At 40.3% G+C, this 27,112-nt stretch overlaps 1 protein-coding gene across 1 annotated transcript; it reads left to right on the forward strand.

Annotated features, from left to right (window-relative positions):
• Positions 1–8,926: 8,926 nt before the first annotated feature.
• bdkrb2.L (bradykinin receptor B2 L homeolog) lies at positions 8,927–24,867 on the forward strand. Its single transcript, XM_018230490.2, has 2 exons — positions 8,927–9,070; positions 22,594–24,867. The coding sequence occupies exon 2, from the start codon at positions 22,601–22,603 to the stop codon at positions 23,705–23,707; it is 1,107 nt and encodes a 368-aa protein (XP_018085979.1). The 5' UTR covers positions 8,927–9,070; positions 22,594–22,600; the 3' UTR covers positions 23,708–24,867.
• The last annotated feature ends 2,245 nt before the right edge of the window (positions 24,868–27,112 follow it).

Raw genomic sequence — 27,112 nt, forward strand, 5'->3', positions numbered from 1 at the left:
AACTTACACATGAAAGGTAACTACAACTAGTACAAGAATCGTATTGGACAACAAAATTGATATTTAACAATGTAATACGGTTATAAGGTGCCGGTTTCAGAAAGTTAAGGAACCTTGAACTTAAAACATATTTGCTATTAAGATCTGCTTGCTGGTACTACAAAACCCCTCGTAAACATGTTAAAGCATCCTTCTGGTGTTCTAATCTCTCAGCTGCACAAGTTGCCAGCTCTGCATGTTTCACAAAGATTTTCTGTTCATGATAAAAACCTGTCCCAAGCAACAGGTTCATGATAAGCTCATTTGGCTTGCTCATATCAATACAAGTTTTTTTCTTTCAGTTGTCAAAAAAAAAAAAAAAGTTCTTTCCTACAATACTGTAAAAAGCCATGCCAATACTTACCAGCTGTTGCTTTTTAATTTTAACGCATCTCAGTTCTTAACAATGCAAGACTTTCATGCTCTAACTTCTTGAAATATTCTTTATTTTCAAATTTTAAAGCAAGGGAGGGAAGGGATGAGGATACAGAAATAAAGGGGGGGGGGATTAGGAGGGGAAAGGGATAGTAAGAAAGCATACATATACAATATACACGTAAACGTGAAGTAATACAAAGCCATGGTGTAGGAAGCGATGTACATACAGAGATACAGCTAGGAACCTCAAATATCCATCAAAGTACAGTATGTATCAGCAAATAAACATTTTGCAAAAGAGGGTACATAGGAAATGCAACAATATGAACAGGACCATAATACAACAGTCGTTGAAAGAAATAGTAGTGTTAATGATGCTAGACAACTCAATAGCCTCTAATCTGTGTTAAGCCGAATGTATTTCAACCAAGGCCACCAAGTGTCCCAATATCGATCACTCTCATTCCTAGCTATATATGCTATTTCCTCTAATTTGCGAGTGTTTTCAACCCTTATCAACCATTCCTTGAATGTGGGCGGATCAGGAGATTTCCAATTACATGGAACTAAGGCTTTTGCTGCCTGAATCAAGTGAAGAAAAAGTCTATCCTTGATCATTGTCTTGGAATATGTATCAAAATGGAGTAAAATAGCGAAAGGATCTAAGTGGCGCATATCGATCTTGGTCAGGGAGCTAATAACTTTGCCAATCCCATCCCAGTAATCTGTGAGTTTTGAACATTCAACCCAGATATGTCGATAAGTTCCCTTCTCTAAATTGCACCTCCAACATAAATCACTACAATTAGAGTACATTTGGTGTAATCGGACCGGTGTATAATACCACCTTGTGGCTAATTTAAACATGGTTTCCCTGGTTCTAGAAGATATAGAACTTTTATGTAATGCTCCAAAGATCTTTTTCCAGTCCTCGTCTGCAATTTGCATCCCTGTTTCGGTTTCCCAGGATTTAATACAAGGGACAGGGGGGAAGGTCCTTATCAGATAGTAACAATTTGTATATGAAAGAGAGAGGTCGTGCAAGAGGCTGTTTGCCATCCATAATGTTTTCCCAGGGAGTGTGGTCTCGCCCCCATCCGGTTTGGGTAATGGATTTAAGATAATGTGAAAGCTGGTTAAAGCACCATAAATCCCTAGGATGAGGACCCCATTTTTTTTGTATCTTAGATAGTGATAGTCTAACCCCTTTCTTATAGAACTCTCTTAACCTAGTAGGATTATTATTAACCGAACTCCAGGGTGCAAAGCAGCCGGGATCTAAGCTTGGGGGAAAATCGGGGTTCAAATTCAGAGGTTGTAGTATATAGGGTTTAGGCGACAACTCAAAATTGTCTCTAGCATTATACCAAACATCCAGGGTAGGATTAATGGTGGGATGATTATGAATATAAGTCATAGCAGTGTGTCTCTGTACCCAGAGAAGATTTTCCAGAGGGATTTTAACATTAGCCTTTTCAATGAATAGCCAATCTTTCTCCCCTTTAGTGTGAAACCAGTTTAGAACTCGCGTCAAGTGAATCGCTTTGTAATATAAAGACGAGTCAGGAATGGCCAAACCTCCCTGGACTTTTGGACGTATCAAAATATTGTACTTAATTCTAGGGGTTTTATCCATCCAAATAAACTGAGAAAACAACGCCTTAACTGATGAAAAAAAAGCTTTTGGAATATGGATTGGCAGTACCTGAAGTGGGTAGAGGACTTTGGGCATTAGCATAATTTTCACTGCCTGAATACGGCCAAACCAGGAGAGGCCTAGTTTCTTCCAATTCTCTATTTTAAGTTTTAGAGTATTCAATAACGGAATGAAGTTTTCTTGATATAGCGATTGGAGAGTAGACGGAATCTTAACCCCCAAATACTTAATGGCATTAGTAGTCCTCTTAAAAGGGAAATTCCCAGCTAATAAAGCTAAGATACTGACTGGGAGGTTGATGTTCATAGCCTCCGATTTACTAAAGTTTATTTTAAAATTGGAAAGTTTAACAAACTGTTGAAATAATAGCATCACATTAGGTAACGTAATAATCAGTCGTGTTACAAAAAAAAGGATGTCGTCCGCAAAAGCGGCAACCTTGAACTCCCTCCCTTGGACCAGAAGCCCTAATATGTTTGCATTATTTCTAATTTGAGAAAGAAGGGTTTCCAATACAAGTACAAAAAGTAGTGGGTAGAGTGGGCAACCTTGCCTGGTACCATTGGCTATCACTAATTTAGGGGACAAAATACCGTTTACTCTGATTTTGGCAGTAGGGGATTTATATAGTGCTAATATTCTATTTTTCATGATATCACCAAATCCAAAGCCTGATAAGGTGGCGTCCAGAAAGAGCCAAGAGATCCTGTCGAACGCCTTCTCTGCGTCCGTTGTAAGGACGAGAGATGGTATGTTCATTCTCTGTGCGTAGTGTATCAATGAGAGCACTTTAGTCGTGTTTTCCTTCCCTTCTCTCTTGGGGACAAAGCCGGTTTGGTCAGGGTGTATTAGGTGGGGCAAGTATTGTTTTAGTCTTTCAGCTAGCATTTTTGCATATATCTTGAGATCAACATTAATCAGGGAAATTGGTCGGTAACTGGCACATTGTTGAGGATCTTTATCAGGTTTGGGGATGACCGTTATATGGGCTTCAGTGGCTTGGGGGTGGAAGCCTTTTGTATCAGTGATAGAATTAAAATAATCAAGGAGTAGGGGAGCTATGTCCTTTTTATAGATTTTATAATATTTGGCACCATAGCCATCTGGACCCGGGCTCTTTCCTATGGGGAGCGAGTCAATAGTCCTAGTCAGCTCCTCTAAAGTAAAAGGGGAGTCAAGTAAGTCACGTTGTGCTGAGGATATCTCAGTAAAATTAGCTTCCCGGATAAATGAAGAAATATCGTGGAGCATTTGGGGACTTGGAGGAGAACTGTGTAGTTTGTAAAGAGATTGATAATAGTGTTGAAAACAGTCTGCAATTTTTTTCGTAGCATGGTGTATGTTCTGCTGGGTGTCTCTAATAGATATAATATGTGTAGTCGGTTGAATAGCTTTCAGTATTCTAGAGAAGTGTTTAGTACATTTGTCACTATATTCATAGAACTTGTGCTTACATTTCAAATATGCCTTATAGGTGTATTGATCTAGCAAAGCTTTCAGCTGGAGACGCTTATTTTCTAAAAGTGTAAGTGTTTGGATTGCTAGCTTCTCCTTATGGGTTTGTTCCAAACTGTGTATTTCTGTCAATAGAGAATTAACATCTTTTTCCTTTTGCTTCTTAAGTGAGCTGCACAACCCTATGATATTACCTCTTAACACGCACTTCAATGTCTCCCATAACGTGTTAAATGACACATCAGACGAGCTATTGTCAAGGATAATTTGGTTGATCCAAGCTCGAATTTGGGCCTGTGTCTCCTTCTTATGGGTTAATAAGTCATTAAATCTCCAGTTAAATTCTGATTTAGCGGTGTTAGGGATTGTGAATGACGCAGTTATGGGAGAATGATCTGATAGAGTCATAATCCCTATATCCGCCCGTGAAAACAAGTGTAACCAATTTTGAGAGATAAGCAGGTAGTCAATCCTCGTATAACTCTGATGGACAGTCGAAAAGTCTGTGAAGTCTCGAGTTGTGGGGTGAAGGCTTCTCCAAATGTCTACCAAGCCTAGAGATGTGAAGGCCTGTTTTATGCCCTTCAGGCCCTTATATGACACACTGGTTTTTGATTTTGACGAATCAATCAAGGGGTTCAAGGTCACATTTAAGTCCCCCCCACAATCAAGAGACCCTCAGCAAATGTCGCAATAGACTGTATTGCTCTCTGTATAAAGGTGGATTGACCGTGATTGGGGGCATACAAATTAACCAGGGTAACTTTCAAATCAGCAATAACACCTTTAACACCTGCCTTCAGAATCCTCTAGCCTATCTTTGAATAGGAAAGGAACATCTTTATGTAGCATAATCATTACCCCCAAACTTCTTACAGGGATTGTTGTTTGTGTAAACATTAGGAAAGTGTTTGACAAATAATCGAGGAGCCTTCCCTTCCTGGAAATGGGTTTCCTGAAGAAAGACAATCTGGGCCTTGTTCCTCCTGCATTCTGTAAATATTTGAGCTCTCTTTCTCGGTTCATTTAACCCATTCACATTGTAACACATTACCTTACACTGTAACCTAGCCATTATCCACAGGGGTGAAAATTTGTGACAAGCTGAAAAACATACCTTCCAATACAGTAATTATGCATGCTTCCATACCATAGAAAGGGTGGGGAGAGAAGACATAAAAAATAGGTGACACTCTAGGCATCAAAGAAAAGAAAAAAGAAAAAAAGAAAAATAGGGAAAGGGAGATATAGGAAAAAGGGAGGGAGTAAATAGAATTTGTCGCTACAGACTGAGAGGCCTATGGGCCGTAACACTGTATATTGGGGTGCGACAGAAAAGTGGGGGGGTGAGTGGTTGTCTTGCTGATAACAGAGGGGAGCAACACCATAAAACTCCGATCCCAGGCCAATGCCAAACCAAAAGGGGGGGAAAATATACTCATCAGGGACCTTATCTCAAGGATACAAACAGTCATTATTGAACATGTATAAACGAAAAGCAAACCATAACCAAAATTCCGTAGTGCAGACTCCAACTGGTGTCTGGAAACCTTACAGGGCCATTAGATCCCCGAGAAAATGGTAACAGTCACAATTGCAAGCTTATGTGTCCCCGGTCATTTAAGAGGAGTATAACCCGCCTTCCTCTGAGGTGAAATGAAAATTTCCCTCGAATTCCTTCTCATTGGGGTATGCGGAGTGCGTTTCGGTGTTGTAACTTTAGACCAGTCACCTTGTAGATCAAAGTCCAACTGTGTCGAAGCATTAAGGCCTGGCAACCATCCTGGAAGTGGAATCTGTGGTAAGTGCAGCCTTTGAAAGAACACCTCGGTATCACGCGGAGTGCGTAGAGTTGCCTGGGTGCCATCTTGTGACGCAGTAACAGAGAAAGGGAATCCCCATCTGTAAGGGATATTACTTGCCCTTAAGTGATCTGTTAGAGGCTTGAGTAGTTTCCTCTTAAGCAGAGTTGTGCGTGCCACATCCTGGAACAGCTTGATAGAGTTATCCTCAAAGGAAATATTGTCCATCTCCTTAGCTTTATTGAGGATCTCCTCTTTCAGTGAAAAGCTATGCAAGCAACATAAAATGTCACGGGGTGTGTTGAGAGGGGCAGCCTTGGGTTTGGTCACTCTGTGTGCGCGGTCAATTTCAATCTCCAGCGATAGCTCCCTATTCAAGATCTTGTTGAAAATATGTAAGAGCGTCACATGGATATCCTCCGCTTGAACACTTTCAGGGACCCCTCTTACCCTAATATTGCTGCGCCGCCCCCTGTTCTCTTGGTCTTCCAGTTGGCGTTCCAAATCCACAATTTTATAAGATTGCGCTTGCATAGTGGAGTATAAAAGTTTTTGGTTAGCAGAAATCTTACTTTGATTGGATTCCGCATCGTCAATCCGCGTTGCCAAGCAGGACATATCTCTTTTAATATCCTGTAAGCAGGCACCATCTTGGATGCGTGATGATCCGCATTTCTCTTGAAAAATAAAGGAGTAAGTTCCGATTGTGAGAGCGTGTGTTTCTTCTGGGAAACCTTCTCCTTGTCCTGCTTCGATTTCTGAGTTTTCCCCATGGTTAAATAGCAAATTAAGTGGAGAAGCCTGGGAATCAGCACGGAGCAAATCTAGTGTGCGTCCATCCACAGCAGCAGGCAAGCCACACCCCCCCCATGCTCTAACTCGTTGGAAGAGATGTAAAGAGTAAAAAATGACAGCAAAAATGTGTTTCTCTAAACATGGAGCGTGTGAATGTTGTCAGAATGCTGTAACAACTTGCTTTGTGCTATAGTTTCCATAGATGGTCCCCCTTTTGGGATTAACTGACAAATTGCTGTCCCATTTCTATGCTGAAAGTCATTGTACGGTTTCATGCTGGGGGTTTCTGTATTATATTATGCTGCAAACCAGACAGACAAAATGTGCCTACCATGTAGAAAATATATCCAGGCAGTGCATTTATAAAAGTGGGTGCAGGCTATGCACATCTTCGGCAACCACTTTATTTTTCTAACATTAGATGTTCTCCCTGTCACCATCTACACCCCTTTAATGGTTAAACATTATTGGAGCCCTACAGGAATTGAACATATTCATGTGGAGTGCTACAAATGTGTAGGGCCATATCTGAATGTGCCAAGGAAGTGGTTAGATAAGATAAAGCTTCAGAGAAAACAGAAAACAAGTTTTAATACCTAGAAGAGCAGCACTTTACTTCTGAAAACAGTGCACATCAGAACTGACCCCCAAAATAAGGGATAAGGATTTCTTCCTATGCTGAAATAAATTAAAGCAGGGGAAGGACCTTTAAGTTTAAATTGTTTTTATTCCAACATACATACATACACACAAAGTTAAAACACATTAATCAGTCACAGGGATAAAGCAACGTGGTGCAGAGCACCAAAAAAGTTTCTCTCTTGCCAGATAATGGACTTTTTGAGGTCTCCTTACCTCTTGCTTGGCACCTAGAAGTGACTTCATGCAAGTCTGTAGAAGGCATTGCTACTGTTTGGAAAACAAAGTTGAACTTCATGCATACTGGCTATTCTGGTACAAAAATGGAAACACAATGGCCCTATATTAGACATTTAAAGGCACGCTGCGGTCAGATGTTTAGGTCTTGTATGGATAGTTCATCATTAAGATTTTTAGAATTGTGTTGCATACACATTAGGCTTATAGTTTCAACATGCTGAGGTAGGTTTTTGTTTTTGCGGTTCTTCTTTACTTCAGTGTGCTATCTTTATTAAAAGGTAAAACTCCCAGGTCTGCATACTGTACTCCTTTTAATAGAATGATATCCTAATACGTCATTTACATGGATTTTAAATACTCTGCTTATCTTCTTTTTGACAATGTTTACATTGTGTTCAGGCAACCATTAAAACAAAAATAAATGTATACATTTTATCAATACATGCATTCCTGGCATATATGAAATACGCAGAGACTTAACAGCAGAGGAAAAAACAGAGCGTGGTGCTGTTTCGGTGCAACATTTTTAGTACCCCCTTTTCAGACACACATTATGAACAGGCAGGGGGTCTGAGTTGGCAGTTTCAGGGTTCTGCATTTTTTCCCAGTGTCTTGTTAGCCCAGTCTGACCTTGTTTGATACACCCTATTGAAGCAGACACTATATTTTAGAAATTGCCAAGATAGAGTGTGGATAATAAAAAGACTGAGCGCAGGCCTCCAATTGGACAGCACAGCCCTGGATATAATGAGTAAATACTGCACATCACAGATTCCTACAAAGACTACTAAGATTTATACTACTGTATTTGCAACAATGTTATCTTTCAAGGGACCCCATGATAACAGTTTGTGTTTGTGCCAGGCAACAAAGTTTAGAGAAAGCTTCTACAGACAAGGGGAAGCAAATGTTTTAAACCTGGGGAAACCCACTTTTTGGTTGTTAGGGATTACTGCTCCTGGGCAGTAACCCCTAACTTTTATTATATATAGGGGGTAAATGTTTAAAAATCAGTACCGTAGGCCATAGAGTCTAACAGGATTGCAAAGCAAATAAGGCACAGTATTTTTAAAATATATTCACTGGAAGCACTTTATATTTAATCAATTAATGAATTAATATTAAACCTTGAACACATGATCGATACTTTAGTGTAACTGATGCACATTGAATTTTCTGAGAATCACAAAATAATTTTGTACGTATGAAATATATATCACACTATAATCACGTTATATGGTGGATGGTGGATAACTCCTCGGACTATACATAGGGAGACAATACAGTTTAGCCTTCATTGAAATAAAGTTTTGGTACAGCTGATCCCTAATAAGCAAATACTTCTTTAAAATCTAAAATTATGTTGCAATCCAAATGCAAGTGAGGCAGCATTTTCCACCTTAGTCTGTGTATCATAAGAAATCCTGGCAGTCACGCATGATTTGTCAGAATTCCATGCTCTTTTAGTCATTACAGGATTTGGAGAAAGTGATTTTGTTTTTATTAACACTCTGTCATACTTTTATATTGCAAGGAAAACACCAACTCGAAATTTCTTAATTGCACCACGTTTGCTTATTTGGATGTCTGTGAGATGTTGAATTCTTTTGTAGACATTTTTTTTCCTTAAAATTAAAGTAAACTGAAATTGGGGTAAAACATTATTAAAGTTAAAAGAATGCCACATTTACACACAGTTGAGTAAAGGCACCCCCATGATATTGCTGCAGTGTAGCTCTCAGCACCCTCAGAGAGACTCTGGGAATTACAGGAGTGTTACAAAGTTATTTCTATAGCCAGATTAACATCTAGTAGCTGCCCTTTAGAATCGGCTTACTGGAAAGCACATCATTAAGGATCATTCATAACCCGAGTGGCTCACTCCCCGCAAACCCGCACTGATGGAGAATTATCAGACATATAAACAAGAACATCTGTTAAGTGCCCCGCCCTCTGCGAGAGTCAGCGGCGCGATAATAGATTGAGAGCAGAGAAGCCACACACACAGATGAGCAGCAGACAGACGCGCCACACTCCCGGATCCCCCGCTGGAGCGCACCTGAAGGTGAGTGGTGTTTTGTTTCCAACTAACGGGGAACTCGAGAGGAACACTTGTAAAGTCAATAGAACTGATTCCTTTGTACACAAAAAACACAATTTTTGGCTATTACCTTTAGTTTTAACCAGCACAGGGACCGTTCTATCGCGTGTTCCATTGTCAGACGATGCGTCTTGCGTAGTGCAGAGGAGCGGAATAGCGCGCGTTCTGACGCTCTTTTTAACTTATTTTTTCCACTCTTTGTCGCCAAGTGTGTAACCTGACAGGCTCGGCAGAATGTGGGACTTTTGTAATTTGCACTGTGTTTATGAATAGGTTCCCAAATCCGGTGCTGCTTTGGGCGTTATTACCGACTTTTGGGAGTAGTAGGTGCTGTGCCCAGCAGTGCAGCTCTCTACATACAAACTGCTTGCTAAACTTCACAGTGAATTAATTTTTTTTGTTCCAATTGATGGTGGAAATATGTATCCTCAAATCTGTATCCTGTACAAACTGTTGTAAGAGAGAACAGACAGTGTTATTTCCTATTTGGTCTCTGCTATCATTTATAATCCATATGCCACTCCACATGGGAAGCAGTAAGAGCAGTTTGTAGCCAACTAGTTGTTTTCAGACAGATCCCCAGAAATAACGACTTTTTCCAATGACTTTCTATCTTCTGTGTCACTGTTTCTCTAATATTGACGTGTAAAGTGTCATTTTTCATCTTCTGAAGCAGCTCTGGGTGGGGGGTCGCCGACCCTGTAAACTATTTTAAATGGATACATTTAGTTGATACGTTACTTATCTTTGTCTCTGCTGAGCAGAATCTCTCTGGGTTTCATTACAGGCAGCTGATACAATAGTTGCTAATACTACAGAGAAGCTGCTGAGAAATTTCTCAACTAAGGGGCAGAGTTATCAAGGGTCGAAGTGAAATCGAGGACATTTTCGAAGTTAAAAAATTCGAAATTCAAAGTCATTTTTGTATACTTCGACTATCGAATAGGCTACTACGACTTCGACCTTCGATTCGAAGTAAAATCGTTCAACTATTCGATAATGGAAGTACTGTCTCTTTAAAAAAACTTCGACTTCAATACTTCGCCAACTTAAACCTGCCGAAGTGCTATTTTAGCCTATGGGGACATTCCAGAGTATATTTCTAAGTTTTTTGTATTCGAAGGAAAATCGTACGATCGTACGATAAAATCGTTGAATCGTACGTTTTGAAGTACGGTCGGAGTATGATCGTACTACGAATTTGACTTTGAATTTCGTAGTATTCAATTCGATGGTCGAATTTCGAAGTATTTTCCACTTCGAAATTCGACCCTTGATAAATCTGCCCCTATATGTTGCAAAATTGTAACAGTTTAGAGAGCGCATGAATTACTGAGCTGTCAGACTGAAACACCAGAGACACGAACATTCAACTTCGATTTTGGAAAAACTGTAAAAAATAAATATTGGAAAGTAATTGAAAAAAAAGTATTTATTTCTGGGGAACAATCTGAAAACAACTGAACTGAAAAAAAAGTGTTTGGAAGGTGAAAAACCCCTTTAAAGTACAAGTACAAGGATGGAGGCACCTGTCATGTAGAGCTTACAATCTGTTTCATTCCAACCAGAGGCACCAGATTGAAAAACTATATGGTTCTCTTCCCACAACAAAGACCAGGACTGTGACTTCTTTTTTTATTTGCTAGTAATGCATTCAGATTCCAGGAGACAGCAGAAAAATTACTGGCAACATTGCTCTCTGCACCTGGATCGAAATACTAGAAGGTCAATGGGTGCCAAGCAGCTGTGCAATGCAATGCAATGCTTACCCCTGTCTTGGCAATCACTCGTATGTGTGTGTTGTAGTAGTGTCACTGTGCTACACCTACTTTATACCAAGCACAAAATGAGTTACAGTAGTTAGAGCTCACTTTGGCAGTCGCTGCTGGGGCATCTTCAGAAAAGGAAATAGACCCTTTATTTAATACATATGGGATCCCACACACATAGAATAAAGTCCCAGGTACCTGCAAGCTGATGTCATGGAATTGCAGTTGTCGGATGATACCAATGTGTTTTCAGATCACCTGTAGGTATCTAACCTGAGGTTACAACAAAAGCTTTTTCAGTTCAGTCCCCTATGTAACCTTTTTAGCTGAAGTTTACAGATGATTAAAAAACGGATTACTGATATATCAGTTTGGAAACATATAGAATACTGTAATGTTTAGTCTCAAACCATCCAGCATGTGTGGAATTACAGGTTCCATAAGATTTAGAAAAGGAGACATACATTCACTGTATAGCGGGAGTTAAAGGCTAGATTATGTTTCTTCTAAAGAAGTCCAACACAAACTCAAAGCTGGAGTGTGTAATATATCCCCTTTCAAATAATAGGCGACTGGCTTTGTGGAAAAGCAGCCTCTTGTCTTGCACTCATGTCAACACCATTCATTATATGGCTTTTGGTTTTAATGCTTAGAATGGTGTCTACCCAGATGTACCCAATAATATAGTTACAAGCAGCCTTTTTATTTACTTTATTTTCTATAAAAAAAAAAAATGTTTATTAAAAGGCTGGACTAGGTTATTCTAAAGAGGAAGCTGTATTTATCTGTATGTTATTGTTTTAGAGTGAGAGCTGGCAGTATGGTTGCTCAGTGGATAAAATAGGAAAATTCAATGTTCTTTTAATCAAGAAAAAAGCCATAGAAACCCATAACAGCTCACTACAATTCCTCTCAAGTTTGTATATTGGGGATGTGAGTGTCAGTGTGTCAGAGTGCCACTAGGTAAGAGCTACAAAATGACAAATGGAGATCGGATAATGCTAACTAGATTGGCAAAGGCTTTGCAATTAAGCCGTTGATCTCAGTTCTCAGTAATTTAGTTTTAGGAGGGGGTTTTAAGCATGAAACCGAGTCCAGTAATAATGTCATTCTCTGCATGATAAATAGTAGGGATGCACCGAACGATTTGACCAAATCGGAAACCTTATTTGCATATGTAAATTAGGGAGATGAGGGGGAAATAGAACTGCGCATAGCGGGTGGTTAGAATTTTTTTGATTTCCATGTTGCGTGAGGAAAAATCGCATGCTTTTTGGATTTGGTTCGGCCAGGCACTTGGATTCGGCCAAATCTAAACCATGCTGAAAAAGGCAGAATCTTGCCCAAATCCCAAACTGTATCCGGAATTCGGTGGATCCCTATTAAATACTTTTTTATTCACCTGTAACATGTCTGGGACCTTATCACTAGCACCACATAAACTGATATATTTCCAAAGAGCTTTTCAACACTGATCTGTTCTCCCTCTGCTGTAGTTAGCACATAGCCAGTGGCGTAACTAGTTGTTACTGGGCCCCATAGCAAATTCAATTTAGGGCCCCAAAATATTTATAAGTTGGCCTATTTTACCAAGATATATTAAAATTGCTCATTAATTAGGGTCTCACTGGGCCCCCTACACTCCTGGGCCCCCTGCAACCGCAGGGTCTGCTTCCTCTATAGTTACGCCCCTGCACATAGCTCTCCACCCCCAGGGACCCAGCCTTTGTGGCCTTTCCACAAGTTTTTGTCTGCTTGTATATGAACATATGATTACATATGGTTTCATAAAAATCTCAAAAATGCATGAGACAGTCCCACGTACATAAACTATAGAAGATCGATTAGAACTGACCATACAACGCTACCTTTGTATATACATTGCCTTTCAGAAGTTCTTATTTGACCCTTTCCAATGCATTAGAAACTTGACACACTACTCAGTTAAACGGCCCCTTTATTCTAGCCATGGATGTGACAAATGAAGACAAGATTACAAAGTCGCAATAACTTTCCCAAAACTACACAACTTTACATAATATTGCACATTGTTTCATTCAAAGACTGTTGTCTTTGGGTGTAATGTAATAAAATCAAACACCTGATTTCAGTGTTATGAGTTGGTTCCAGTGTTGCAACTTTTATCACATTCGGACCTTAATTGGGATGAGGTTATCCTTTAAAAGGGGTGGTTCATATTAAATCCTTTTATTTTTGCATGATGTAGATAGTTTGCAGTGCGTCTATATTTTAGATTTTGTGTGAGTTTTAAAATTATTTGTCTTTTTACACTGCATATCTTCACTTTGGAATTTCAAAAGCTATCTGGTTGCTAGACTCCCACTTAAGGTGGCCATACACGGAGAGATCCTCTTGCTTGACAATGTTGATGATGTTTTTTTCTTATCTTGGGGGAGGCTGGCCACCAAGGGTTTTTTGTTACTTGTACTGGTCCCTGGCCACCAATGGTTTTTTTTTTTTTACTTGTAGGGGGCCCACACCACAAATGTTTTTTTTAAACTGGTAGGGGGGCCACACCACCAATGTTTTTTTTTTTAATTGTAGTGGTGCCCAGAACATTTTGTTGTTCAGGCCCCTCAAATTCTGATGGTGGCCCTGCATGTGCCAATAAGCCGCCAACTCGGTTTTTCTGCAGCTTTTATCGGCCTGTGTATGGCCACCTTTACCATAGCAACCAGACAGTAGTTTGCCAGTTTGACTGGCAAATGAATAGGAGAGGGAAACACTACTGTGGAAAAAAAAACCCTGCAAGTGCATTTTTTAACAAAACTTACGTAAGTCACTGCCAGAGGAGTAACTACAGAAGAAGCAGACCCTGCAGCTGCAGGGGGCCCAGGAGGTATAGGGGCCCATAAGTCCCTACATAATGAGCAGTTTCAGTATATATATTGGTAAAATAGGACAACCTCTGGATATTTTGGGGGCCCTAAAATAAATTTGCTGTGGGGCCCAGTAACATTTAGTTACACCACTGGTCACTGCAAAATGTGAACGTGAGAACAAATAACTCTGCATCTTGATTTATCTGCTCACAAATGTGCCTGGGAATTTAGCCTTTAAAGTTCTTGAGTGCACATTACAATGGATGCAAAATCTCTGGAACTGAAAGCAATGGAGGTAAGGCATAAGTACTTCCAAACACTGTTTAATATATGAATGTTTACGTCAAAGTGTGGACCTGGGCCCGAGGGAATAACCATTTAATGGTAATTATGAGCAACAGACACATTACCTCTAGCATAAGCTGCATTCAATGAACCCCCTATTCATTATTCAGGAACAGATTTCTTCTTAATAACTTGTAATCACTCATTCATGTTCTCTGCTTCTTGGCAGGATTCTTAGTTACATATAATGGATTTTTCTTTACAAGCCATAATACTAATGTAGCAAAAAGCTCAGTCAAGTGTCCAGTTACATCTACTCGACGCCTTCCACTTACTCGTGTAATTTATTCAGCTTTATCGCTCTAAAGCTCTGTAGTTAAATGTACCTGTTGATATGTTCCCATAGAGATCAGTGGTAGGTTAGCCACATTGGATAGAAACCGTTTTAATCATTGACAACAACATGTAACGATAGCCACTGCAAGTTATGTAACAAAGTCATTTTTAAACCAAAAAGGTCTGAATTATATTTCCATGTCATTTAAGGTGACCATACGCTGACCCTCCTTCCATGATATATGACCAATTTCCCCTTAAATCACCAGCATTTCCTCCTCTATCTGTTGGAAAAAGCCCTTAGCTGAATAGCACTGATTTGTACATAAACCCGTTTAGACCTGGCACAAAAGCTGTACAATCACAGTAGTACTATATATAATAATAAAATGTAAGCAATGCCAGAGAGAAGTCTGAGTCAGCTATTCATCATTCTGTTTTCATTAGGATAAAGACTGGCCATTTCCCAACTCAAGTGGCATAAGGAGACACAGATATAAATGTTGGCTCCGCCACGTAATAACATTTACATAACTTTCTATTTTTAAATACTGTAGTCATTTATAAAAAGCTCTCACAGTTGCACCGGTAATATAAGCAGATTAGTTAGGCACCCTCAAGTGACCTAAGCCAGTGCTCTTATCAGTAGAAAACTGCACTGGTCCAGGGGTTCTTCCAGCGAGCACCACGGAGGGTTTGGCTTCCTTCTTCCTCTTACTTCAAATTTCCTGGGGCAGACGCATGCGCAGTAGAACGAAATAGCCAACTTCTTTGTTAAATCTTGGCTTTTCGCGCTAGCTTGGCTTTTCGCACTACTATGCATGCTCACCAGTGTGAAGAAAGAAGAAGAAGAAGGAGGACAATCGCTCTGTGGTGCTCGCTAGTAGAACCCCTGGACTGGTGGAGTTTTCTGCTGATAGGAGCACTGGCCCAGGGTGTCAGGTAAGTATATACAATCACTTAGGGGTGCCTACCTTATTCAAACTTTCCGTCTCATTTAATATGTATAGGGATTTCATGCAAAGTTTCAGAAGCAATGCAACTAGTTCTGCCTAAAGATTCTCTGTGGCGTTAGGTGTGGTATAAGTTTTTCCATAGCATTAGATCTAAATTTTACACCTAGCCACGTCACAGTCAGGTCAATTGTCACTCGTTTAACTTTCCATTGATATACTCCTCTGCTTTTATACTGTGAGGGCAAAATATCACGCAGCATCCAGGTCTTTGCTTGACAACAGCCTAATTTATGTAGCAGGAGCCTACAAAACTATTGGTTTCTGAGGCTTCTCATCTCTTTTTCTTTTTACCTTGACTCCTCCAAACAGTGGAAAACTATTTTCAGTCACTCCAGTAGAAGGCAATTGGAGTGTGACTTGGCATCAGTGAGTCCCAGGTGGGGTGTAAGCACAAACAGGACCAGAACACAGAAGCACCTGCCTGGGGATCTTCCCCTCTGGTTTATTAGTCAAAAATGGAAACAATATTTAGGGGCATCACATCGCCTGGAATAATAATTCTAACAGCTGATGAGAGCTTGTGGGAGTTTTTGTTGTACAATACCAAGAGCACCAATGTTTGCTCACTCCTGATAAAGACTTACTGGCCGAGATCAGTGCGTGCCTGTGTCTCCTGGCTCTTAAATGTCTGCAGAAGTCTAGGAGTTAATCCAAAGCAAACAAATATGATGGGGTCTTTCCATGAGTAGCAGGAATGTTTTCACAAATCCGCAGCTTTCACCAAAATAACTGTTTTATACACATGAAAACAGAGAAATTAATAGCTTAATTAATCATTGGTCTCTAGCGCAGTTTTACAATGTTATATTATACGTCTCCCAGCTGGAAAAAGAACACAGAAGCCTGTCCATGTAATATAGTGACTCACACAAACAAAATCACTGCACTGAGGCCGATGTGCTTTTAGTCCTCAGTCTGGATGCAGAAGGCCCACCTATTACAAAATCAAGGAAATCCCTGCATTTAACATTTTAATGTTGGTGGTGTGTCATCATGAAGTCAGTGAACCCTGGAATGCTAACCAGATTAAAGGATGAGTATTGACAGACGTTTACACCATATTTGTTTGTCCAGGATTTATATTTATTTATTTATAGCTCTATACCATTAAAGGAACAGTTCAGTGTAAAAATAAAAACTGGGTAAATAGGCTGCACAAAATAAAAAATGTTTCTAATATAGTTAGTTAGCCAGAAATTTAATCTATGAAGTGACTGGATGTCTTATATACAGTAATAGCCAGAACACTACTCCTGCTTTTCAGCTCTCTAACTCTGAGTTAGTCAGTGACTTGAAAGGGGGAGCTCATGAGACATTATTGTTCAGTGAGTTTGCAATTGATCCTCAGCATTGAGCTCAGATTCAAAAGCAACCAGTGTCGGACTGGCCTACAGGGATACCAGGAAAACTCCTGGTGGGCCCAGGTGTCCAGGGCAGCCATCAGGGGGGGGACAGGGGGGAGAGTTGTAGGGGGCCCGAGGGTAAGGGGGGCCCTGCTACGTCACACTTACTTGATGAGCCGGGCCCCCCATCTTTCTGAGAGCTGCTGACGGCATGGACGTTTTAGGGGCCCTGGCCACCAATTTTCTCATAATGTGGGGGGGGGGCCCTGGCCACCAATTTTTCTTTTCTCATGTGGGGTCCTAGCCACCAATATTTTTTAATGGGGGGGCCCTGGCCACAAATGTTTTTTTATGGGGGGCCCTGACCACCAATATATATAATATTTTTTATTAACATGTGGGAACCCTAGCCACCAATATTTTTTTTGTTTTTTACTGTGTGGTGGGGGGCGGACCTGTAGGTTGGGGAGGGCTGACCTGTAGGTGGGGCTTGCGGTGGGTGCAGCCCAGGGGGCCCAGGAAATTTTGTCGTATGGGGCCCTGCGATTTCTGATGGCGGTCCTGCAGGTGTCAGTGGCCCTCATGCTGCTAAACATTTGGCCTATTTCATGGCCATTCCCTATTTCAATGAGAACAAAGTGGCTTAATAGATGGAATAATAGATTATAGTATGTAACGAAAACAGACTAGGAGAATAGAGGTTGAGTGAGGAGAGTAAGAATAATAGTACTGAGAATGGGCCCCTGGTCTAAGGTTACTTGGTGGGCCCCGGTTTGGCGATGTCGCCAAACGAGCGGATCTCCCTCCGATATGCCCACCTTGAGGTGGGCAATATCGGGCTCATCCGATCGTGGGCCCTAGGGCCCAACGATCGGATCCTAACAATGCCTAACGGGCGGTCGGATCGCGGGACCGCATCAACGAATAGATGCGGCCGCGATCCGACGGGATTTTTTTGTCCCATCCGATCGAGATCTGGCCAACTTTCGGCCAGATCTCGATCGGTGAAGCCCTTCGGGGGGCCCCATACACGGGCCAATAAGCTGCCGACACGGTATGTCGGCAGCTTTTATCGGCCCGTGTATGGCCACCTTAAGTTACTGTACTTGGTCAGGTCCTTGCTTTTGGTCCCTTTATGGTCAGGTCCCTCTTATATCATTATCAAGGTTCCCGATACTCTATGGCTATTTTAATCATTCTGCTAGTTCCAGGAATATCTAGGACAACAAAATAGCCCTCATTCTAACTGGCCTTTAGGCTGATCCTTACCATGCACTGCCTTAGGACCTTCATGAGAGGGACAGCCCCATTGGAAACAAGCTGTACATTATTCAATTTCTTGTAGGGATGTAGCGAACGGCGGAAAAAATGTTCGCAAACATATTCGCGAACGTGCGTCCAAAAATGCGAACGGTTCGCGAACGTCGCGAACCCCATAGACTTCAATGGGAAGGCGAATTTTAAAAGCTAGAAAAGACATTTCTGGCCAGAAAAATGATTTTAAAGTTGTTTAAAGGGTGCAACGACCTGGACAGTGGCATGCCAGAGGGGGATCAAGGGCAAAAATGTATCTGAAAAATACATTGTTGACACAGCGCTGCGTTTTGTGCTGTAAAGGGCAGAAATCACACTACGTCACTCAGGTGATGTTTCTGGACACGGAATGTGAAAAAGCTCACACAGCTAGGTGGCACTTGGTTAAAGACTGGGCAAACAATGCCTGCAAGGGCAACGTATACAGTAGTGGATACGGAATATATTATTGCTGCTGTAAAAACATCACTCAGGTGATGTTTACGGACACGGAATTATTATTGTTATTTAGACAGAATGTGAAAAAGCTCACACAGCTAGGTGGCACTTGCATACCTCCCAACTGTCCCTCTTTTGACCACTCAACCCCCTGTCCCTCTTTTGTACTGGAAAGTCCCTCTTTTCTCTGCACTGAACAGCCAGAAAAAAACCAGTTTCTTACTTAATTGGCTTTTGGCAGAGAGCTCAGAACAGCTAACAGGTGCAAATAAGATACTTTGTAACAATTTTGACTCTGGTTGGTGCTGGTAGTGGTGAACTACTAGGAGGAGCAGCACACCAGTCCCTCTTTTCTCTGAACTGAACAGCCAGAAAAAAAACAGTTTCTAACTTAATTAGCTTTTGGCAGAGAGCTCAGAACAGCTAAAAGGTGCAAATAAGATACTTTGTAACAATTTTGACTCTGGTTGGTGCTGGTAGTGGTGAACTACTAGGAGGAGCAGCACACCAGTCCCACTCCCCAACACAGCTAGACTAATAGCACTGGGCTCTTACAGTAGCAAAGTAAAAAAACAAAAAAGAAAATAAAAGCAGTCCTTACAAGGACTATTGGGTTACAGGCAGCAGTCAGCAGATGAGAGATCAGCAGCAGTGCCCACAGCAGCTACATACAGAGCACTGCAGTAGAAGGTAGATTACTAGTCAGCAAAGCTAACTAACCTAAACTCACTGTCCCTCAAATCCCTGCAGAGTTCTGTCCCTACAATACAGAGCAGTATCAAGTAGATTACTAGCCAGCAAAGTTACTATCAACTGTCCCTCAAATCACTAAACAGCTCTCTCCCTACACTAGCTCTTCCAAGCACACACAGGCAGAATGAAAAAACGCTGCAGGGCTTCAGTTTATGTATGGAAGGGGAGTGGTCCAGGGGGTGTGGGGGTGGTCCAGGAGGGAGAGCTTCCTGATTGGCTGCCATGTATCTGCTGGTCTGGGGTGAGAGGTCAAAAATAAGCGCCAGCTAAGGCGAACCCAAATTGGCGAACGTCGCGCGACGTTCGCGAACATTCGGCGGACGCGAACGGCCGATGTTCGCGCGAATAATTTCTTGGTGTGTACTCCATAAACATGTTCAGCTCAACACATATCCTCTAGTTTCTGATTTACATTGAAGGACATGAGCACTTTATAAATCATTATTTTGTGATTAAAGCATAATTGCACATACTTGCATCGTGCATTGTGATTGCCACAGTTCTCAGATTTGTCAAAATGTCAATCTAGAGCTCACCACAAAGAAATTCACTCGCTTTTTTCTATTCATTCCTATGGGATTTTATTAATTGTACTTATGAAATGGTGAACTTTAACTAAATACAAATCTAGAAATCACATAAATACAAATGACATACAAAATGAGTGAATTTTTCTGTAGTGAGTTGAGCTCTAATCTCACATTTTGAAACACCAGGGCCTCCACATAATACTTCCAATGATTAGTGATGGGAATCATTCACTGGCAATCCCTCCAACAGCTGAAAGATTGTTATTGGCAGAGGAACACGGGCTCACCAAATGTTAGACCTCAAAGAGGATTCTTAAGTATAACATTTATTTTACTGGATTAGATGTAGTCTAGCTCACTGGGAACACACTTGTTTCTGAACACATCTGCAAACTTCAAAGACAGCGTAAACTGTCAAGGATGGAGCCTCCATAATTCCAAAAGCTGACAGAAAATTTCAGAAATATTTGTTACAGGGACATGTTTTTAATTGTGAATCTGCCTTAGATTTATTTCTAACAAGCAAGGACCTAGAGGGGTGCATGTTGTCTGGGCCTGTAGGGTGTCAACTCCTGTTCCCCTGTAAAGTGTTAATTGTAAGCAGGGCCGGAACTAGGGGTAGGCAGAGTAGGCACGTGCCTAGGGCGCAAAGCTGGGGGGGGGCGCCAGGAACTTACCTTCTCTGTCGCCTAAACCATATCCGGTCCCCTCTCTCCCTGACTGTCGCTGCTTACTCTTTTGTCTACTGTGCTCCTGCGCATGTGCGCATGCGTGTACAAACGCACTCCATTTCGTGCATGCATGCAGGAGCACTAATTCGCGCTGTTGCCTAGGGCACCTGGCCGGCCTCGCCCGGCTCTGAATGTAAGAACAGGTAGGTAATGTAAAACAGGACACCTGGTTCATACCTCCCAACGTTTTGGAAATAGAAATAGGGAAAAAAGATTTGCCAAAATTAGTTTGACCAGCCCGTTATTGTGGCCATACCCCCTAATTACCATGTTCATTTTACAAAATTTGGCAAGTGATGAAAGTTTGAACACATTTCTGTGGTTTTTATGTATTATTATTATTCTAACCTGGGAGATGCAATATTATTCTGCATACAGTGAATAATGTTTTTAAACATTAGGTAGTATTCTGCAAAGTATGGCATTTGACTAAACACAGACATACATGTACCTCTTTTCAGCGCATAAGCATGTCAGCACGACCGGGTTCAGGGAGAGAATGAGAGGAAGTGCAGAAAGTGGGTCTGGGCTGGTGGGGCCCAAAAGAGTCGGGGCCCACCGGGGTTTTTTTTCCCAGTGTCTCGCTGGCCCAGTCCGACCCTGGACATGCCCTATTAGCACACATACTTTTATGTTTACCTAAACTGAGACAAGAGGGATGTATGAAACTGTATTACAAACTTACTTTATGGCACAAATGTTTGGGAGAAAACCAGGTATTGGTACAAACAAGTAGCAAGGAGAAAAGGATATATTGGCGCAAGTTCTGGAATTAGAACACTACAAAAGAGAAAAAGTATATTTTGGTACAGGTAGCTGACTAAAAAACATGTATTGGCACAAATATTTGTTTTGGAGCATAGCATGTATAGGCAGCTATAACTAGCATTGCAGGTAGCCTGTATTGTTGCACATTTCTTCTTGTATTATTTCAATTTGGCACATTTGCTAGTCTCAGTCCTAATTAGAATTTATTTCTAGGGAGATGCTGATATTCCATAAAGCTGTGCCAGTCATGTCATTGATGGATCCAATCATTTTTCCTTCTTAGGGAAATACACAGTGCCTCTAGCCAGCACTCTACAGAGCGGATTTATTAACATTGTAACTTGTAGGTGACTGTCCAAATCTAATTGCTGATTGGTTGCTATAGCTCTAATATTAATATATACACCCCTATGTATCTGAGCCAACATATATATAGCAAATTCCAAGCAGAATGAAAATCAATGATTTACTACAGAGGTAAAACTTCCACACTACAGATTACTCTTGCTGTAATTTATGTTCAGCTACGATATTTTTCTAGCATTTCTCTAGTGATGGATAAACATTCTGAATCACAGGGGTCTCTGGAGATAAGATTAGAAGTGGGACATAAATCATGTTTCATAGTAGGGGGTGGTTTAACCTATTAGTGGGGGAATGTAATAAAGCCGCAAAGAGCAAAACAGTTTGCACAAATAAGAATAAAAATGTGTATTTCGCAATTTAATACTCTTCCTTAAACTGTTATTACATTGTGAATTTTAATTGCGCATTGCCCACTTTTAAGACGTGCTTGAAGGTGTCGTAATCTTTTGGAGCAAACCTAAGTTTTTCAGTAAGAAGTTTTATTGCATTCACTGCGCATTGGCGCAAACTATAAAATTCGAAAACCTTTACCCACTGTCGAAAGTGGTCGCTAAACAGTTTCCGCGTTTGTAAAAGCTATAATAAATTCGTGCAAAGGAAAATTTGTTCGCACAGAGGCATAACTTTTTGCATTGGGAATATTTTGCCGTTACCGACTTTTATTATATTCCCGTTAGTCTAGTATATTAAACACACAGAACCTCCCTGCTAAAACAACCTTCTACCTTGAATCATACAGTAATCACGAGGCTTTTTCTGCCCCCTGCAGCTAGTATTTCCCCTTTGACTGTTACAATTATCCATTAGCTATTAATACTACTGTAGTGTCATGTTGTGTAATTCTGGTTATGTCTGAGCTATAACTGAAGGAAACTGAGGAAGGCCAAGTCAACTTGTTTAGAAAGAGGTGTATCCATTAAATAATTGAGAGGTAAAAACGTGGGCCAAACTATTTTATTTTTAATATCTGATATATATATTTTTATATCTTTCAGGATAAGCATGACGTTTAATGCAATTGAAAGCTACACCAAAGCATATGAGAGTTTCAATAACGCTTCACTTCACCTTGAGACACAGTCCAATAGCACGTGTGCATTATCAGAAAGCTGGCAATGGATATTCTCTTTCCAACCAATTTACATGTGGATAGTATTTGTGCTTGGCTTTATAGAGAACATGTTCGTCCTTATGGTCTTCCTGCTACATAAAAATCGCTGTACTGTGGCTGAAATTTACCTTGCAAACCTGGCAGCTGCGGACTTACTCCTTGTATGTGGCTTACCATTCTGGGCCATTAATATTTCCAGTGGATTTAAATGGCCCTTTGGAAGCTTTCTTTGTGTTTTCATCAATGGGCTGATTGTTTTGAACCTATTTGGCAGCATTTTTTTCCTTATGATGGTAAGCATCGACCGATATTTGGCACTTGTCAAGACCATGTCGTTTGGAAGAATGAGAACAGGGAGATGCGCAAAGATAAACTGCCTGATCATTTGGATATTTGCAGTAATTGCAAGCCTGCCCAAAACAATTTTCAGAAGAGTCCGATATTTCCCTGAGTTCGGTGTCATGGCCTGCGTAATTGACCCTCCGTTTCCAAACTGGAATGTTGTCACGGGATTACTGCTAACTATTATTGGCTTCCTTATACCTTTAACTGTTATTTTATATTGCAGTTTCCATATAATGAAAGTTTTAAGGAACAATTCAATGCAAGAATTTAAGGAAATTAATAAAGAAAAGAAGGCCTCGGTCTTGGTCTTGGTCGTTCTTTTAGTGTTCATCATCTGTTGGCTTCCCTTCCACATTACTATTTTTATTGATACATTGCATATGCTGGAACTGCTCCCCGGGTGTGCAATGAGTAATTTAATCGAAATTGCCACCCAAATCTCATCATACCTAGGCTACAGCAACAGTTGCATCAATCCACTGCTCTATGTTATGGTTGGAAATCATTTCCGGAAGAAAACCAAGGAGGTGTATAATCAATTTCGGATACGGAAGCAAAGAGGGAGGAATGCGTCTATTCCCACAGATTTTACAGCAGATACTATACGTACTTCCATCTCAATGGGACCACAGAAGAACAGGATATTGATTTGAGGCTCATAAAATGTTTTAGTTATAAAAGAGACATATCTAATGTTGGATAAAACAAGTACTATTAATAAGCTATTATTATTTATTTGCCATTTTAAGCATTCTGAATATATCATCCAAAATGATTTCTGATCATTTAAATCTCACCAGTTTTGATACTATTGAATGGTGCCACTTGCATGCTTTATAGCTCCGCCATTGTTTCTGTTCTTCTGATTCCATCCTCCAATTTCCCATTTGTTTGGCAGTTACATCAACATTTCAGCATTCAATTATCATTCAGCATCCAATTATCCAAATCTTGGTAACAGAAAGTTCTTTTCTTTGACTGTTGGTGGATGCTGGAAGCTCACAGTTGGGAAGTTTCTTTTTGAGATAAAATTAAGTTTAGCTTTACTATCCACAAAAACCTTAGTACCGCTATTCCTACCAATATTCCTACTTTATATCTCTGCTAATGATCGAGCTTACAACTAGTGATGAGTAAAATGTTTTGTCAGGTCTCTCCCCGTGAAAAAAATGCACATAGACTATAATGTATAGTGATAAAAAAAGTTGTGCAAAAATGCACCCTTTGACTTCAATGCGTTCATTCAGTGCGTTCATAATCATTTAGGCCACTCCACAGTCTATGCTAGTGGCCATGCTTTTTGACTGGGTATGAATGAAATGTGTGGCCATTTGATGCAAGCTTTATGCATGCATTCTTAATATCCAACAGTCCTGACCTTACCAGTTTATTAGGTTGAGACTACTCCATATCTCAAGATTTAAATTTAGCTTGTTTCCAATCAAACTTTAGAATAATTGCATGTTCAGTTCTTATAGCCCAAATCAGTCCTTCAAAGAGACACTTATTAAATAAAAAGTCATGCATGAAACGAATCTGAAAGAATCTAAACATATGTAACTGTATACGGAAAACTTAACCATACATAAAATTACATGATCTGTTTTTAGAAAGACAAGGGTAAACTATTTTTCTTTCAATTCTTTGCTCCTTTACTGCTGAATATGGTACTTGCTGCTGAGGTACACGAGTTCTCACAAATATGCAGGTGTGGGACCTGTTATCCAGAATGCTTGGGACCTGGGGTTTTCCATATAATGGATCTTTCTGTAATTTGGATCTTCATACTTCTTATTCTGCTAGAAAATCATGTAAAAATTAAATAAACCCAATATGCTGGTTTTGCTTCCAATAAGGCTCAATTATATCTTGGTTTGAATCAAATAAAAGCTACTGTATTATTACAAAGAAAAAGGAAACAAACTTGAAAAATTTGGATTATTTGGATAAAATTAAAGCCTATGGGAGACTGCCTTTCCATAATACGGAGCTTTCTGGATAACGAGTTTTCAGATAATGGATCCCATATATATATATATATATATATATGTATGTATGTATGTGTGTTTAAAAGTAATATGGTAAAACCCAAATACCTGTTAAATGGAAATATGTGATTTGAAAAATGTTTATTTATTTTTTTTTGTCTTTTTTTTGTTTTTTCTGGTTGATATTTTTCTTTACCCAGAATTTTTCTGTATCTGTACAAGTACAACAAGTACTTGTGGAGCACAGCTTTTTTCAGCCCTCAAGTTAATTTTGAAGTTCAGGTGCCAACACCCCCAGCCAGAGATTGGTGTTGAGTTGCATTTCCCACCACAGCTAGAAAGCTACAGGCTAGAAATGCTAGCAAGGATAAACAAAACAATGTCTTTGTTATGAAACATATAGAACAGTTTTTCATGTCCACCACTAACCCATGGCTAATCATGAAAAAACTAGCACTTCTTCATTTTATTAAGTGTATGCTAATACTTTAGTGAACCTAGAGTTGCAACCAATCATGGTGAGCCTACCAACAATGCCAGTAAAGATATGATGGGAGCTTGACTACCCCGCTGAAGCTCATCTCTGGACAATCATATTAGCTCTAGTCTTACCGTCAAAAGACTATTATAGTTTGTTCAGCTAAAAGAAAGGATATGTTTATCTAATGTTTCAGGATATGCTGTTAATCATGGAGCTAATACTAGGAGGAACAGTCTGATATTAAAACTTTGTCTGTTTCCAAGGGTAACCAACAAACAGAATGCAACACAACACAGTCACAAAAAGTTCCTTGCAAAAAGTGCTCCCCTAAGGAAATGTGGTTGAACAATACAGATCCTGTTTTCCCTTCAACATAAAAGAGGACGTGAGAAACGATTGCCTTCCCAAAAGAGAAATGACACAAATGAATTGTTTTTCAACAGGTTAAATTAGAGAGCACTGAATAGTTGTTTTTTGTAATAATTGTAGGGTTTTGACTGCTGCTGTTTCTATACTATTATCTATGAATAAAAAGATAAAGGTGTTTCTATAACCTGGCCACACACAAAGTGAGAGTAGTCATTCAGTTTGTGAAAGTTCTCATTCATCCAGGTCACACACAGAACACAGCAAGTCCAGTTGATTTTTACTTCTATAGATATAGTCATTCAATTTGGCCAGTCAAATAGTTACATTAATGTGACCATTAAATGGTATTTGATGATTGGTAGCTCTAGGCAGTTAAAGGAGAAAAAAGCTTAACTAAAGAAGTAGGCTAGAAATGTTGTACATTATGTTTTGGGGTTCTGTACCAGCCTAAGGCAACCACAGCCCTTTAACAGTAAAGATCCGTCTCCAAAGATGCCCCAGTAGCTCCCCATCTTCTTTTCTGCTGATTCACTGCTCTGTGCTGCTGTCACTGAGCGTAGGGACCGACGGTACAATATACTGTACGCATATAACAGTCACAATATTAGGCTAATTAGTAATCAACACAGATTAATGATAAATGACAGCGCAGAAACCAGTGCAATTAGCAACAGAATGTAATAATCAGCCCTGTAGCATCAGCTTATATTACAGGCCAACCGCGTTTTCTGCTTGATGATTTGTGATGACCCCTAAGCTTAGCTTCTCAACAGCTGCTCAGAGCCCACTGAGTATGAGTGTCACAGACAATTTCCAAGATGGTGACCCCCTGTGACAAGTTTGACGTCCTGGATCATTGCTGCTATTGAGAAGCTGAAACTTTAGGCTGGTGCAATAAGGTTATTATATAAAATATGTAATTTAAAGCCACATTAATTTTTAGGGTTTAGTTCTTCTTTAAGGTTGCCATACATGTAGAGATTCGCTCGTTTGGCGATGTTGCCAAATGAGCCTATCTCTCCCCGATATGCCCACATTGAGGTGGACGATGTCGGGCTGATTTGATCGTTGGGCCCTCAAATCATTATGCTGCCAATACGGGTGGTCAGATCGTGGGACAGCAACTACAAACAGATGCGGCTGTGATCCGATAGCATTTTTTTTAACCCTGCCCGATCGAAGCCTGTCAGAGGGCCAAACGCACCTGAGGAAATCCCACC

This window comes from Xenopus laevis, chromosome 8L (assembly GCF_017654675.1).
Source record: "Xenopus laevis strain J_2021 chromosome 8L, Xenopus_laevis_v10.1, whole genome shotgun sequence".
In the NCBI taxonomy this organism is placed as follows: Eukaryota; Metazoa; Chordata; class Amphibia; order Anura; family Pipidae; genus Xenopus; species Xenopus laevis.

Bases quoted from the DNA above. Each gene is read 5' to 3' on its own strand.
- bdkrb2.L (XM_018230490.2), top strand. From the start codon at position 22,601: ATGACGTTTAATGCAATTGAAAGCTACACCAAAGCATATGAGAGTTTC.